We start from the raw sequence: 15,640 nt of genomic DNA, 5'->3' as shown, positions 1-15,640 counted from the left end.
ATGTTATCAGTCCATTTTAATCGAGGTCGGCCCCTAACCATTGGTCCCTTCTAGTGCTTGCTTTGGAATGCCATTAACCCTTGAGAGTAGCTATTTCACACATTAAACCTGATATTGCCGAAATCTGCAAAGGCCGACAAGCTCGAGTATCGTATTAAAATAAGTTTATATTAAAATAAGTTTATCGTATTAAAATAAGTATAATGCTTTTAAATGATTCTTGGCCACATACAGGAGGAAGACTTAATGCAAGCACAAGAACCCTGGGATTTTCAGTATTGGTGGGAATTCTGACAAATGTGTGCCTTATAACATGACATGTAGTGAATGAACAAATAATAAGCATTTTATTCTCTCTCTCTCTTTTAACTTTCTCTCGCTGTCTCTTCACAATAGCCCATTCTGCTCTCTGTCACAATGAATGATCTGCTCTCTCAGTGACTCATCCTCTTCCCTTTCCTTCTTTCTCTCCCTCACTTTACATACATCAATCTGTCTCTTTCTCTCAGTAATTCATAATATAGTAATATGTAACTTTCAAAGGACCAACTTCCTTCTTGGCAGCAGAACAAGCAGTCATCCCTTTCTTCTGCTACCCTCCAGTCAAGTGCTGAAAAAAATCCTCTACATCAATTCTATAAAAACTTTTAGCAATTTCTTATCTACTCATTTCCACCTGTCAACCAACTTTTGCAAACATTCAATCTGTTGTCAAAAACATACCAGAGATCATTCACCGCTTTGGTCACTTGCCTATAGATTCTCTACACTAGTGTTTCTCAACTGCCAGGCTGCAGCCCGGTACCCAGCCAGCTGGGTACCGGGATTCCAGAACTTCTGGAATTTCTCATTTTAGTTTTCTAAAATGAGAAATTCCAGAAGTTCTCCTGGAATTTCTCATTTTAGTTTTCTAAGCATTTTTCATGAATAAGTATTTTATGGTGGAAATATTCTGAGGAGAATAATATTTATCAATGTGTCGAAAAGCTCAGATCCAGAATCCCTAAATGACATCCATGTAGCAAATGTCCGTGACCAAGCCACATATTTTTAAACATGGAAGGATTCATGAATTATCGTTAATTTTCAGATATCCTAATCTTTCAACATTCGGGAAAAGAAATACCATTGTTTATGACTGGTCATAAAAATTTCCTGCAAGCCGATTACAACAATGGGTGGCAAATCAGCAAGAAAGTACAAAGAAATTTTTTTAAAAATAATAGACCTACAGATTTACGTTTTAATATGAATGGAAGACAAGGGACTTTGTTTAATTGTGGTGTTATAAAATCTCATACTGAAGGGGTATGTGATGCAAAAAAAGTGATTCATCCACCTCAAGGTTACAGAGCGATCTCCAGGATGTACAAAAGGAGGGGTACTTATAATTATAAATTTTTGGTGATCAGAATGGGATATTTCAATGAAAATCGGCACAAATTAATTTAACGATGTTGGACTGAGGAAACTACAATATGCTACAAGATTTCATTAGACCAGTTATTGATAACTAATTTAAATATAATTTGATATTTGTCAACATGCCACACCATATACATAAGTGTACTAATACTCTTTATGATTATGCCATAATTAATTATTATTACTTATGCCAGTTTAATGTATGAAGTTTAAAAAAAAATGGGAAAGATATTCATGAGTAAATTTGTTGGGACCAGCACTCCTTTTATAAAAAAATTACCGGCCCATGGTCTCACAATGGTTGAGAACCACTGCTCTACACCACATGTCCTCATCCTCAAGAAACTTCGGTGATCAGATCTGAGCACATTAATCCAAATGTGGCCATCTCGCCTTTATTATAAGGAATGATATCTTCCATATCTCTGCTTGCTAGTATTATTATAGTATTTTTATTATTATTACCCCAAGACCTCGTGGATTCAAAGACTCATCTGGGAGGTCATATACTCATCATACCGTGCCGTATACACACTCAAACTCTTTGCAGACAAAACACTCTCAGACAAAGAATTCCAATCATTTTCAACTGCACGAAAAAAAAAAAAACCTCCTTCTCACTCCCCTAATCACACCCTCTTTACAGAGTTTCCTGGGATGACCTCTGGTTCTCCCTGATCACCCTCTATTTTCCATAGAACTTCTGCAGCATTGATCCTATAACAACCCCTTATTAACTTGTAGATCTCTATCATATCTCAATTTCTTCTTCCTGTCCACCAAACTCTGCAAATTACATCTTATAAATCTTTCCTCATACTCAATATTCCAGAGAGTAGAAACTACCTTAGTCACTCACTTTTGGACACTTTCCAACATCTCTTCATCCTTCTGAAAACCAGGTGTCCAAATCTGGGCACAATAGTTCATGTTTGGCCTAATGAAAGCCTTATACAACAGAACAAGAATCTCCCTACTTCTACACGTCAGTGTCCTCTGCATCATTCCCAGAAGCCTTTGTGTTGTCTTTGCAATTTTGGCGATGTCTCCCCTAAATTTTAGTTCCTTATCTACTATCACCCCAAGATCTCTTATTTCCACCTCTCCAATAGTATATTCTCACCAAGCATAAATTCTGCAGCCCATCTTTGTTTTCCAAATTTTAAAACCTTACATTTTGCAACATTGAACTCGCATCCCCATTTCCAATCACACAATTCATTCAAGTCCACAACATCTTCTCCAGTCTTCATGGTTCGTCCCAACTTTCCACCATCTGCAAACAACTGAATACCTCTATCCAAATCTTCACCAATATCATTAAATATACACATTAAACAGTAATGACCCTAAAACAGTCCCTTGAGGTACTCCAGAAGTGACTTTCCTTTTCCTGGATATCACTCACCCATACACAACTTGTTGATACCTATCAGATAGCCAGTCTCGAATTCAATGCATTAATCTAATATCCAACACCACCTGTTCTAATTTGACTGTCAACTTATCATGAGGTAATCTATCAAAAGCCTTTTGTGAAATCCAAGTATATTACTGTGTATCCTTCTCCTCTATCTAAGGACACAGTCACTTGATTGTAATAAGTAGATTACTAAAGCATGACCTCTCTTTAGCAAATCAATGCTGTCCATCAAAGATTATACCATTGTTGTCAACCCAATTCTGGATCCAAGTTCTTACAAGCCTTTCCAACAACTTAACCACAAAACCTGACACACAGATAGGCCTATAGTTTGATGCTTGAATTTCATCACCTCCTTTAGGAAGTGGTACAGTCTTGCCCTACTTCTACTCCTTAGGAACTTGACCCAATGCAAGACGCTTATTAATAATATATGTCAAGGCAGATGTCAACTCCCTGGCACATTCCTCCAGAATACGTGGCGATATATTATCAAGTCCCGCAGCCTTATTAACATCTAGTTTGCTCATCTCCCCATACCCCTCTTGCTTACTTTCAATCAGTCTCTCCTCCCCTTCATCTACTGCTCTCGATCTCTTTATGAACTGCTCCACCACAAATTTTGCAATAGCTGTCTTTATACCATTTTGTCCAATCAATGTCATCCTTCCATAATCATTCTTTCTTTTGCTGGCTACATATCGAAAGAACTCCTTAGGATTATTTTGGCTTCATTAGTTAACTGCTGTTCATACCTCTATCTACCCTCACCCACCTTGCATTGGTTATTTCCAATTCTCTTATGCTGGCTCCATAATGTCCTTTTTCTCTGTATCACATGCTTAATCTCTTTATTTATCCACCTCAGACCTACCTTGGCTAACTTTCTCACCTTTGGAATATATTTAGACATTGCATCTACTAGATAGTTTTTGAAAATCCCCCAAGCTGCATTGATCTCTTTTCAAGCTAACTTGAAACCTCATTCCTTGCTACACCTGCAAGCTGTCTCCTGAGCACTTCATAATCACCCCTTCCCTTGTAGTTCCACATATACCCTTTTTTCACAGGGGTCATCACACTGCTGGCAACCATCGAGGTAATCACCACATGTTCACTCTCACCAACTGGTTGGTGATTTGACACTTCATTTATAATTATGTCCTCCAATGAGATGATCCAAGGCCAAGACCTTCAATCCTTGCATGCCCTCTGTTACATACTGTCTGAGGTAGTTGTCCCTCAAAGACTCAAGAAACTCATTTTCTTTACTTCCAGTTGCTATCTCATCATTCCAATCTATATTGCCATAATTAAAATCGCCCATAATTATCACCCTTTTCTTATTAGCGCTTCTAATTTTATCATTTCATTATCACTGCCATCCACATTGCCAGGTCTATAACAACATCCAACCAAGTATTTGATTCCATTCAGCTCTATCTCATACCATACTGCCTCAAAATCGCTGGCACTATTTCCATCTTGCATTTCTTCTTCGTATGAACATACCACTTTCTCTATCATCAATAGCACTCCCTCCTCCCTTTTTACCCCTTCTATTCTCACAAAACACATCATACCCTTCCATGTCTATTCCTGTCAGGATGTTGTCCTCATCCAACCATGTCTCACTTATTCCAACAACCTTTGGGTGAACAGACGCAATTAGTTCAACCATTTCATCTGCCTTGTTCCTTATACTTCTAGCATTTTTTTTTTCCAAACACAACAGCTCATTTCTGGATCTACAGCTAGTTCTGCTGATTATACCACTCATTCGATGTGATCTCTTCATGCTCGACTGGGGCCATTTCCCTTTCTGCTTATTCATTTTAGAATCCGCTTCAATTCCAACTCTTTCCTTTTGATCCCAGGTCATCCCATTGCTTTCCTGTCCACATTTGCTTTCACCTCCTCTTGGAGCATCCACCTTTCTCACGCTGTGTACCCGTGTCCACCCTGAGCCTCCCCGTTTCCGTCTTCCTCTTACACACCCATTCTCTCATTTTCTATACTCATACCACTCACTTTCCTATTCATAACCACATCCTCAAACTCTCCTGTCTTACTCTCCTGCTCTTTCACATCAATTGCTGCTCCTTCTCTCTCACTCTACTCACTTTTCTACCTTCCAGCAACAGTTTCTCTAAGCGACTCACACTCCATAACCACTCAAATGCAGTCCATCATTCCCGTACAGTTCACTTCGTCCTTAAAACCCATTCCTCACATTAACAAACTGTACTCCCTCCCCTCACACATTTAAGCCAACATACCACTCATAATCCTTAATCTCCACCTCATCTCACCACAGCCATACCTAGGCAACACGCTTACTACTCTTCCTGTCACACTATTTTCATTTTTCCATCTAAGGAGCCTACTGATATCCATTCTGACGTATGGAATCTCCATACAATGCCGCTCGCTCGACTTTTGTTAACTCTTTCATGCCATCGTGATTTGTTTTAATCATTTTTAGCCAAATTTTCTTAATTTCATTGCATTAATTTCATCCCTTGCCTCATCCAATCCAATTCAACTTCCGAATCTCGCGTCACATTCTAATTTTCTATGTTCTTCAATAACCAAGAAATCCTATGAGCTACTTTTTTTTTTGTAGCTCTTACCCATAAAAGATCATTCTAAACCTGTAGTATATTCACAGTGTATATGCTAAGGATTTTTTTTTAAATATAGCTTATACACTATCTACAAATAATTGTCTGGATACCCCTGTTATTTGTAGTTATGGAACATTCTAGGTTTGTTAATAACATAAAAACTGGTGTATGTACAGATAGTAGGAAGTAGTGTTTCATCATAGCAGTTGATTACAGGTGGTATGACAACACGACATGAACTCAGTGAAAGGTGTCATTGTGGAATGACACATTGGTGGCATGTCCATGCGTGCCATTGCTACTGAAATGGAGCATCCAAATTTCATGGTTGGCAATGTGATCAATAAACTGGAGATGTGCTGGTGTAAACGGGGGGGGGGGGTTCTATTATAACTATTCTTTTATAATATCTTTATTATTTATATGTATTCTTTTAACTGCCTTATTATTTTCCTTATATCTCTTTAATATCTCTTTAAGCTATACTGCCTTTCCGCACTTGCCTTCTTATTCCTCAAACACCAGAAAATTTATTTGATAAGGTGCGCCACTGATGCCCGTTTTCTAGTAATAAGAAGTGGTAAGTGCATCCAGTAGTTTTCCCTTTATATTCAAATTACCCCAGGTTAATTAATATCTGCAGTCGTGTTTTACTATTTATCCTTTACTGTCCTTTCTCCTGGGTTCCCGCTAATACGCTCTAATATTTTTTTTTCGGAACAGTGCATCAAAGAATTAAATGTCAGGCAACGCTCTATTGAAATTTAAACAACACATTTATTCACCATAAAACAATTTACACTATTATTCCATTAAAGAAAAATTTGCTTAGTTTACCTTTACATAAAACAATAATGTTAAAATGCCCTTTCAGTTCATGAAAATCATGTCACATAATTAACCACTCTCCTCCAATATCGAATTACTATCCTACGCAGTAGTACCATTACCAAACAGTTACTTCTTTACTGTTATACACATAAGAATATCATTACATATAAAAGTTTGATCCTTGGGATACTAAGATAATGAACTATTAACAAGCTGTTACTCCCTAATTGTTACACACATAATCTTCTATTACTTATTAAACATTTAAATCCAACCATTAACTCTGTTCAAATTCAGCAGCCTAATCTTAACAGTCCACTATTAGAGTTCTCCTATAATTCACAAAATTGGAAAGAAAAAAATCAAACTCACTTTAGGGCTGCTACCCACTGTGTATTCTCATTCCCTGGCTTTGAATTGGAATCCTGACCTTTTCCTCCCCGTATCAGGTTTTTCTCTCCCTTTTTATGCTGGCAGTAAATTTACTAGTGCTTCTGTTGGGATGCTGTCCTCCCACCCACGAGTGAGGATTTTTGGCTTGAGGAGTACTTGCATGTGCATTAAACTAACGGAGCCATTCTTATCTGCTCGAAGATTCCTCTGTTCGTACGATAGCTCTCGGCGAAGGTTTGTCATCAGATCAAAATGCTTTGCCTGATGGATCAGGTCACGTCATCTTTCTTTCAGACCACTGGCATGACTCCTTCTGAAGTCGCGTCCTCGATGGCTTACATCCGACGGACAACGGCTGGGGTACCGATGACGACTTTTGGATAACTGATGATGACTTATGGATAACCCATATTTGATCTTCTGGCCAACACCTTTTATTCACCTTCTTTCGGATCACTAAGATTCGGAGCATGAAGACATGGGACCCCGAATATTTCGGTGCAATCCCTTGTTCTTTCTTTGATCTTCTTCTACACTCCTTTAATCCTATTTGTTTCGGGCAGCAGAAATGCGTCTGAAGTTTGTCCATCCGTCTGACATTGACCTTGAGTGTATACAGGTGGAATTCACAAACAACTTTCACATATCCTTATAAGGAGCTAATATACTAAGTTTTCTGGTGGAAAGGTATTGCCTTTGTGTCGTACAATCTAGAATTTTCCTTTTTAGAGCAGTAAGTACGGATAGTCCCTATGGGATTATTTACATTAAAACAAATTGTTTTAACTATATACAGATATACAGGTTATTTTTTTAATATCCTTACAGGGCTTGACTTCTGTAAAAATTGATATAAGGCTCTCTGGCATTATTATATCTATATCAAATTTTTACACTGGCATCACTATTACAGGAAAATACCTGGGGCAGCCACTGAAAATGACTGACATGGACAAGAAGTTGTTAAAACAGGTGTCATGCAAAAACCTGCTACAATCGGCACAAACCATCTGTGATGAGTTCAAGAGGACGCAGTAACACCATGGTGAGCACTAATACTGTACAAAAAAACTCCATTTAATGGGTTTCCACCGAAGAGTAGTGGCACACAACAACGAAAATTGTTATATTTCTGGGTTGAACCTAAGAAAGACTGAAATTGCACGTTTTACTTACTTATTATACACACCATAAGGTTCACACTTCACAGTTCACACTTCACGCACTTATAACAGATGAAACTCAGAAAACTTCTTCGATCACTCTTTTATATCATCTTTCAACCATCTTTTACCATTTATGTCACTACTAATGTCCCAGCCAAAACAATCAATTCTTTCACCTTACATATATTTCATCCTGACTGACAGCTACACTAATATAATTAATTTTTGCACAAATAACAAGGTTAAGTCATGTACTTCATAAGTACTCCTCTTAACATAGAATCACCATACAATTTTCTCCTTATTATCCTTCTCTGGCTTAGTCATGTGTCCTTGTTTCTTAGATCAGATATCAAAACAGTTTTCAAATGAATTAAATAATATGTACTGGTTCTCATATATTATATTAATATTATATTATTATTCAGGCCTCCATGGAGTCAAAAGACTCATCGTGGGAGGTCCTTTTTAAGAACATAAAGTCTGTCAAGACTCATCGAGCAGAGGCCCCCCTCTAAGAAACACAGTCTATCATACCACTCCTTAAACTCATTCTCGTTCTCGCTCTCACCACTCCATCAGGCAATGCATTCCATGGTTCAACTACCCTCCATGCAAAGAAACCACTCCCTGCCCTCTTGCTCACAGTTTCCTTTCATAACTTCCAGGGATGGCCTCTTGTCATCACCTTCCCACTGTTCAACCAAGCGAAACAAATCCCCAGTGTCAACCCTGTAACCACCTCTCAACAGTTTAAAAGTCTCAATCATATCACCTCTCCTTCTTCTATCCACCAAACTCTGCAGTCCACATTCTCTCAGCCGATCCTCATAACTATCCTTGTACAGTCCTGAAACCATCTTTGTCATCTGTCTTTGTACCCTTTCCACAGTTAATTTATCCCCTTCAAATCCTGGAGACCAAATCTGAGAACAATAGTCTAAGTGTGGTCTGATCAAAGACTTATATTTTCAAATTATTTCAAACTATTTTTGAAATTCTATTTTGGCAAAAAAAAAGTTTGCCATCTTACTAACTTATTTGCATAGATCAAAAGAAATCAAGCTAAGTAACATGTAATGTTTAATTAATGGATTTCTGAATGAATACTATAGTATGCATACACAGAAACTAAGAAAAAGTGATTCTGTTTTAGATGTGTATTGAAGAATGCAAACTAAATGTATCCCTTGTCAACAGAGGATGTGTGCATGTAAAAGTCAATTATCCAAATTCAGAAATCTTATGTACTACCCCAGATGGTAAGTAGCTAAATAATAAATTATTACATTATGTATTATTACATTTCCAAGAAGTCCAAAGACTCATTGAGGGTGGACACCTACTATACATCTCTCTATCTCCACCACTCAATCCACCAACGCCATCTACCACCCACTAGTATTTCCACAGACAATGCCAAACATCCATGCGCACAGCAGGATTCGAACCTGCAGCCTTTTGGCTGAACAGCAGATTCACTAACAACTCGGCCAACTAGGCCAGCAAAAAAAATACAATATTATAGAATAAAAATAGAATAGAATAGCAAAAATAGAAAATAAATAGAGAGAAATAGTTGTAACATTATTATTTTCTTGTAATTTATGAATGCTTTTCATAAATGTTAAGAAAATGTCTAATCGAAAAAAAAGAAAAATTTTAACATTTTCAATTCCTTTTACTTTCAAAAAAATAATGCACTTATAAATACAAACCTAACAATCTGGTTGTTCAAGTGGTTGGTGTATCCACTTTCCAGCCAAATAGCTGTGTATTCGAATCCCACTTTTGACAATTATGTTTGTAATTGTCTGTGGAAATACTAGTGGTGGTGGTGGGCAATAGATGGCATTGGTGTAGATGATGTGGAATGATGCAGTAGGTAGATTGAGTAGTGGATACAGAGTTATGGAGTAGATGCCCAATCTACTCTACAATAGAGTAGTAGTCCAATGAGTCATTGGACTCCTTAGAGGTGTCATGTAATAAAAAAATGTTTTTTTTTTCTTTGCAAGCACCAGTCAACAGTATTCATGAATTTGTGTTTGATTATTCACATACATACTCAAAATACAATGCCTAATTTAATCCCTTAATATAAATGCTATTTTTGACATTTATTATTATTATTATTATTATTATTATTATCATCATTTTTATTATCAACACCAGATCTCTTTGAAGTCAAAAACACTGGTTGTGGGAGGTACACACTGTCACACAGAACTTTTCAAATTGTGCTTTAAACTCTTCAGTATGTGTGCATTCATCACACTCTCAAACAATGAATTCCATTCACCAACCACACTAAATGCTCCTCAATCCTTTGATCACACCCTCTTTGCACAGTTTCTAGAGATGCCCTCTTGTTTTACCCCTGTCATTCTTTAAAAAATTTCTGTTACACACTGTCACACAAAGACCTCATCAAATTGTGGTTTAAACTCATTCAGCACATCTGCATTCACTACACACTTGGACAGTGTGGTTGTTGAGTGGAATACATTGTCATTCCTTTGATCACATCCCTTTACACATTTCACAGGGATGACCTGTTTCTCTACCCCTCTCCCATTCTCTGGAAATTTTTTTTTACATTAACCTGGTAACAAAAGATTACAAACTTGTATCTCTCAATCATATTCTCTCTTCTCCTTGTATTCACAAGGCTTTGCAAATTTCATTCTCTCAACCTATCTTTTGCACACCATATTCAAAAAGACTTCCAATCCTTGTTGGAATATGGGATATGAAGACATGCCCCACATCATTTCAATCTTCTATGAATTCTTTCTAATATATCCTCATCTTTATGAAAACAGCTGAACAAATCTGCAAAATAATCCATAAGAGGCAGATAATGGGCTTCTACAATGAAACCATAACTTCCTTAGTTTTGCACATCAAGGTCCTCAGCATCATCAACATAATTAGTTGTGACAACATAAAATTTTCAGCATGTGACTCCTGATCTTTGGGTCCTTATCCACCACCAATCCTGGATCTTTCATCTCCTCTACCCCTTCAAAAATTCCCCATTAAGCATAGTAGTATGTATCCCATTGCTGTTTACTAAACTTTCAGAACCTTCCTCTTTCCGGCATCGCTTTAGTGACAATTTCACACACTTCCCCGCTCATACAATTTATCAAGTCTGCTAAAGCCACAACATCTGCTCAACTCCTCATTCTTCTCCACAATTTTGTCTCACCTGCAAACGGCTGCATAGCTCTCCAGTTATACTTCTATACTCTTTCCAATATCCTTAACATACAAGTTGAACAACAATGCTCCAAAACAGACCCTTGCACCACACCATTAGTAACTTTCCCCATTTGGGATACTGCATCTCCCATATAGAACTTGCTGACATATCTCTCTCCCTGACAGCCAGTCACTTATTCACGTCACTAGACTGATATCTAATACTATTCGTTTCATATCTGTTACTAGCATGTCATAGGTAATCTATCAAAAGCGTTTGAAAAATCAAAGTATAACACTGTGCATTCATCCTGGTGTTATAGTTTATAAGAAAATTTGAAAAACTTTACTTCCATAAACCCATGTTGATGATCACAGAAAATACTGCTGTTATGAACCCATTTCTGTATTGTAGATCCCTCCCTCAATCTGTCCATCTTAACCACAGCTTAAGATAGACAGATTGGGCTATAATTTGTAGCCACAGATATATCATCACTTTTGTGATGTGGAAAATTTTACCTTCTTTCCATTCCCTTGCAACATGTGCTGTTGCAAGACTTACTACACAGGACATGGTTTGTAAGCGTAGCAAAAGTGAGGTATGAGCAGCAGTTAGCTAATGAGGCCTAAAAGAATTCTAGGGAATTATTTCGATATGTAGCCAGCAAAAAAAAACAAAAAAGGAATGATTATGGAAGGATAACATTGATTAAAGAAAACGATATAAAGACAGCTGTTGGGGAAGATTTAGTGGAGATTCTTAATGAGCAGTTCATAAAGGTCTTATGAATGTGACTTCATGGAAACATTCAGAGCAGTTGATGATGGGGAGGAGAAACTGACCATAAGCGACAAAGAGGTGTTTGGGGAGTTGAGTAAACTTGATGTTAATAAGGCTCTGGGACGTGATAATATATCACCACGTATTCTAAAGGAACGTGCCAGGCATTTAACATCTGCCTTGATATATTTTTCAATAAACATCTTGCTCTGGGTCAAGTTCCTAAGGAGTGCAGGGAGGGCAAGATTGTGCCGCTTCGTAAGGGAAGTGATAGATCTCAAACATCAAATTATATGCCTATCTGTGTGTCAGGTTGTTAATAATTGGTTTTATTTTTTATATATATAGAGTATTCATAAATATTATCATAATATTATTAATCCTACCATAGAGATGATCTCTGTTTCTAACAATTATTTTTTTAATTCCGAGTGCACCTATATGTTATTATATGCACAAGGGTTCACTCCAATTGGTGCAATGATCTTAACTCTTTCTTTCAGAATCCAAATGATCACTGACTCACGATCAAAATACAAAATAAACACATTTAATAAAACAAAAACAATATATATACACTTCAAACAAATATTACATAACTAACTACAAATTAATTGGATCCACGGCCTTTTTAAATTAAACTTACACTTAAGACTAGACTAAACACTTTGTTTGCACAATCACAAAATGTTCATAGCCAGTTTCTCTCTCTGTCAAGGTCCTTCTCCAAAGATATATGACTCTATTCTTCATTTTTATAGGATCCTTTCTCATCACTCATGTAGCACACATTAATTCTTCCTGACTTAATTCTGTCTATTTTCTTCAGTAGAAATAATAGTCAGATCTGGCGTCCTTAATACAGATGAAACTTCCTAATCAGAGTTTTCTCGAACATTATTTTAGAACGTAAATAGCAAATTCTTCTTTTATTCACTAAATGCTTATTGTCTATTTTCTGTCTATTTTCTTCAGTAGAAATAATAGTCAGATCTGGCGTCCTTAATACAGATGAAACTTCCTAATCAGAGTTTTCTCGAACATTATTTTAGAACGTAAATAGCAAATTCTTCTTTTATTCACTAAATGCTTATTGACAGTCTTAACTCTTCCAATAAAAAAAAAACTTACAGTTCTACGATTCCCTTTTCGGAATCTCCTATCTTCTTATTGTGCTATCTTCTATCGAAGGTCAGCGACCATCTTGGCGAACAAACTGCGATCTTGTGTTAATCTGAGCAGTTGTGCACTGCTCTTTCCTGTCCATGTCTTGATGTTGTCAAACCATGATATTCTTTTTCTTCCTCTAGTTCCTTTGCCATCAATTCTTCCTACCAAAATAGTTTGTAGAAGTTGGTATTTGCTGTTTCTCATGATGTGTCCAAGATATGATGTTTTTCGTTTCTTGATTATTTGTACAAGATGTTTAGCTTTGCCAATGGATTTTAAGACATCTTCATTGGTAATTTTTTCTGTCCATGATATCTTTAGCATTCTTCTGTATAGCCACATCTCAAAGGCTTCGATTTTCTTGATGGTTGTCGCCTTCAATGTCCATGTTTCAACTCCATAGAGCAGAATAGACCACACGTAATATTTCAGCATTCGGCATCTGACTTCCATGTTTAGGTCTTTATTGCAGAATAGTGTTCTCATTTTCATGAAGGACTGCCGTGCAACTTCAATCCTTGTCTTTATATCTATTTCTGGATCCCACCGTTCATTAAGCCAGCAACCAAGATATTTATATCTTGACACTTGATCAATATTTTTCCCATTGAGTGTCAGTTTCATTGATGAGGCTGGATGTTTGCTGATGATCATGTATTTTGTCTTGTTGATGTTTATATTTATTCCCATTCTTTGGCTTTCTATGTATACTCTGTCAACGAGTTTTTGGAGATCCATAATGTTATCTGCAATTAGCACGGTGTCATCTGCATATCGTAGGTTGTTAACAATCTTTCCATTTATTGTGATTCCCTCTGGACATTCTTCCAATGCTTTTTTAAAGATTACCTCTGCATATATGTTGAACAGGAGTGGTGAGAGCACACATCCTTGTCTCACTCCACTTTTGATGTTAATATAACTGGTGGTAATGTTGTCTAATTGAACGGTAGCTGACTGATTCCAATACAGATTTGTTATTAGTCTTATGTCTTGTTCATCTAGCCTTATTTGTTGAAGGATTTCTATTAAGTTGGTGTGTCTGACTTTGTCGAATGCTTTTTCAAAATCTATGAAACACATAAAGACAGATTTCTGTTTTTCTATGCATTTTTGTATCAATATTATTATTATTATTATTATTCAGGCCTCCAAGGAGTCAAAAGACTCATCGAGGGAGGTCTTTCTTGAGACATAAAGTCTGTCAAGACTCACTGAGGGGAGGTCCCCCCCCTGAGAAACACAAAGTCTATCATACCACTCTTTAAACTCACTGACCGTTCTCGCTCCCACCACTCCATCAGGCAATGCATTCCACGGCTCAACCACCCTCCACACAAAGAAACCACTCCTTACCCTCTTGCTCACAGTTTCCTTTCGTAACTTCCAGGGATGGCCTCTTGTCATGACTCCTTCCCGCTGATCAACCAAGCGAAAGAACTCCCCAGTGTCAACCCTGTAACCACCTCTCAACAGTTTAAAAAGTCTCAATCGTATCACCTCTCCTTCTTCTATCCACCAAACTCTGTAGTCCACATTCTCTCAGCTGATCCTCGTAACTATCCTTGTACAGTCCATCTTTGTCATCCGCCTTTGTATCCTTTCCACAGTTAATTTATCCCCTTCAAATCCTGGGGACCAAATCTGAGAACAATAATCCAAGTGTGGTCTGATCAGAGACTTATACAACGGAATGATAACCCTCTTATCTCTGCAGGTCAGTGTCCTTCTCATAATTGCAGCAATCCTCTGTGTTACCTTCACCACCTTTGCAATATGTCCCCTAAACTTCAGGTTTCTATCAATCATCAACCCCAGATCTCTTGTCTCCCCAACTTCCTCCAGTATAACTCCTCCCAAAGAGTATGCAGCATCCCATTGATGTTTCCCAAACCTCAAGACCTTACATTTTGCTGCATTAAACTGACCCCGATTCATTTGCCCATCTATCTAGCTTATTCAAATCCTCTTGCAGGGCTACCACATCTGCATTATTACTAATAATCCTTCCCAGCTTCGCATCATTCACAAACAACTGAATATCCCTTTGCAATCCACTGGCAATGTCATTGATATAAAGGTTAAACAATATAGTTCCTAGTACGGAGCCCTATGGGACCACTTGAAACTGCTCCACCATACACAACTCTCTGATACCTATCAGACAGCCAACCCTGAATCCAGTTGACCAATCTGACATCCAGACCCATGTGCTGCAACTTAAATATCAGCTTATCATGTGGCACCCTGTCAAATGCCTTCGCCAAGTCTAAGAAAATTGCAGTATATGCCTTTCCCTCATCTAATGTTCTTGTAACTTTATTATAAAAGGCTAGCATATTGCTAAAACAAGAGCATCCTTTCACAAATCCATGTTGATTCTCACAGATAACATTACCCTCATCTGCCCAATGCTGTATACGGTCCCTCACTACTTTCTCCAAGATCTTAACAACTACTGATGACACACAGACTGGCCTATAATTAGACACTTCCAGTCTGTTACCACCCTTATGCAATGGCACTATTTTACCTTCCTTCCATTCCCTGGGCACCTTTGCCAAAGAGAGGCTTTCATTGAAAAGCCACGTTAAAGATACTGTCAATTCCCTAG

General features: G+C 37.5%; 1 protein-coding gene across 1 annotated transcript in view; it reads left to right on the top strand.

Annotated features, from left to right (window-relative positions):
• The window catches only part of LOC150092466 (uncharacterized), a 268,877-nt gene that overhangs the window by 71,175 nt on the left and 182,062 nt on the right, over window positions 1-15,640 (top strand). The window contains exon 3 of the mRNA XM_090414869.1: window positions 9,022-9,127. Within this exon, the coding sequence (XP_090270995.1) occupies window positions 9,022-9,127 (106 nt within the window). The remainder of the gene's footprint in view (window positions 1-9,021; window positions 9,128-15,640) is intronic.

The sequence above is a fragment of the Typopeltis vanoorti genome, chromosome 26, assembly GCF_054136105.1.
Source record: "Typopeltis vanoorti isolate ZY-2024b chromosome 26, IOZ_Tvanoo_1.0, whole genome shotgun sequence".
Taxonomy (NCBI): domain Eukaryota; kingdom Metazoa; phylum Arthropoda; class Arachnida; order Uropygi; family Thelyphonidae; genus Typopeltis; species Typopeltis vanoorti.
Note: the sequence above shows the minus strand (reverse complement) of the source record. Positions and strands in the feature narration are given on the sequence as shown.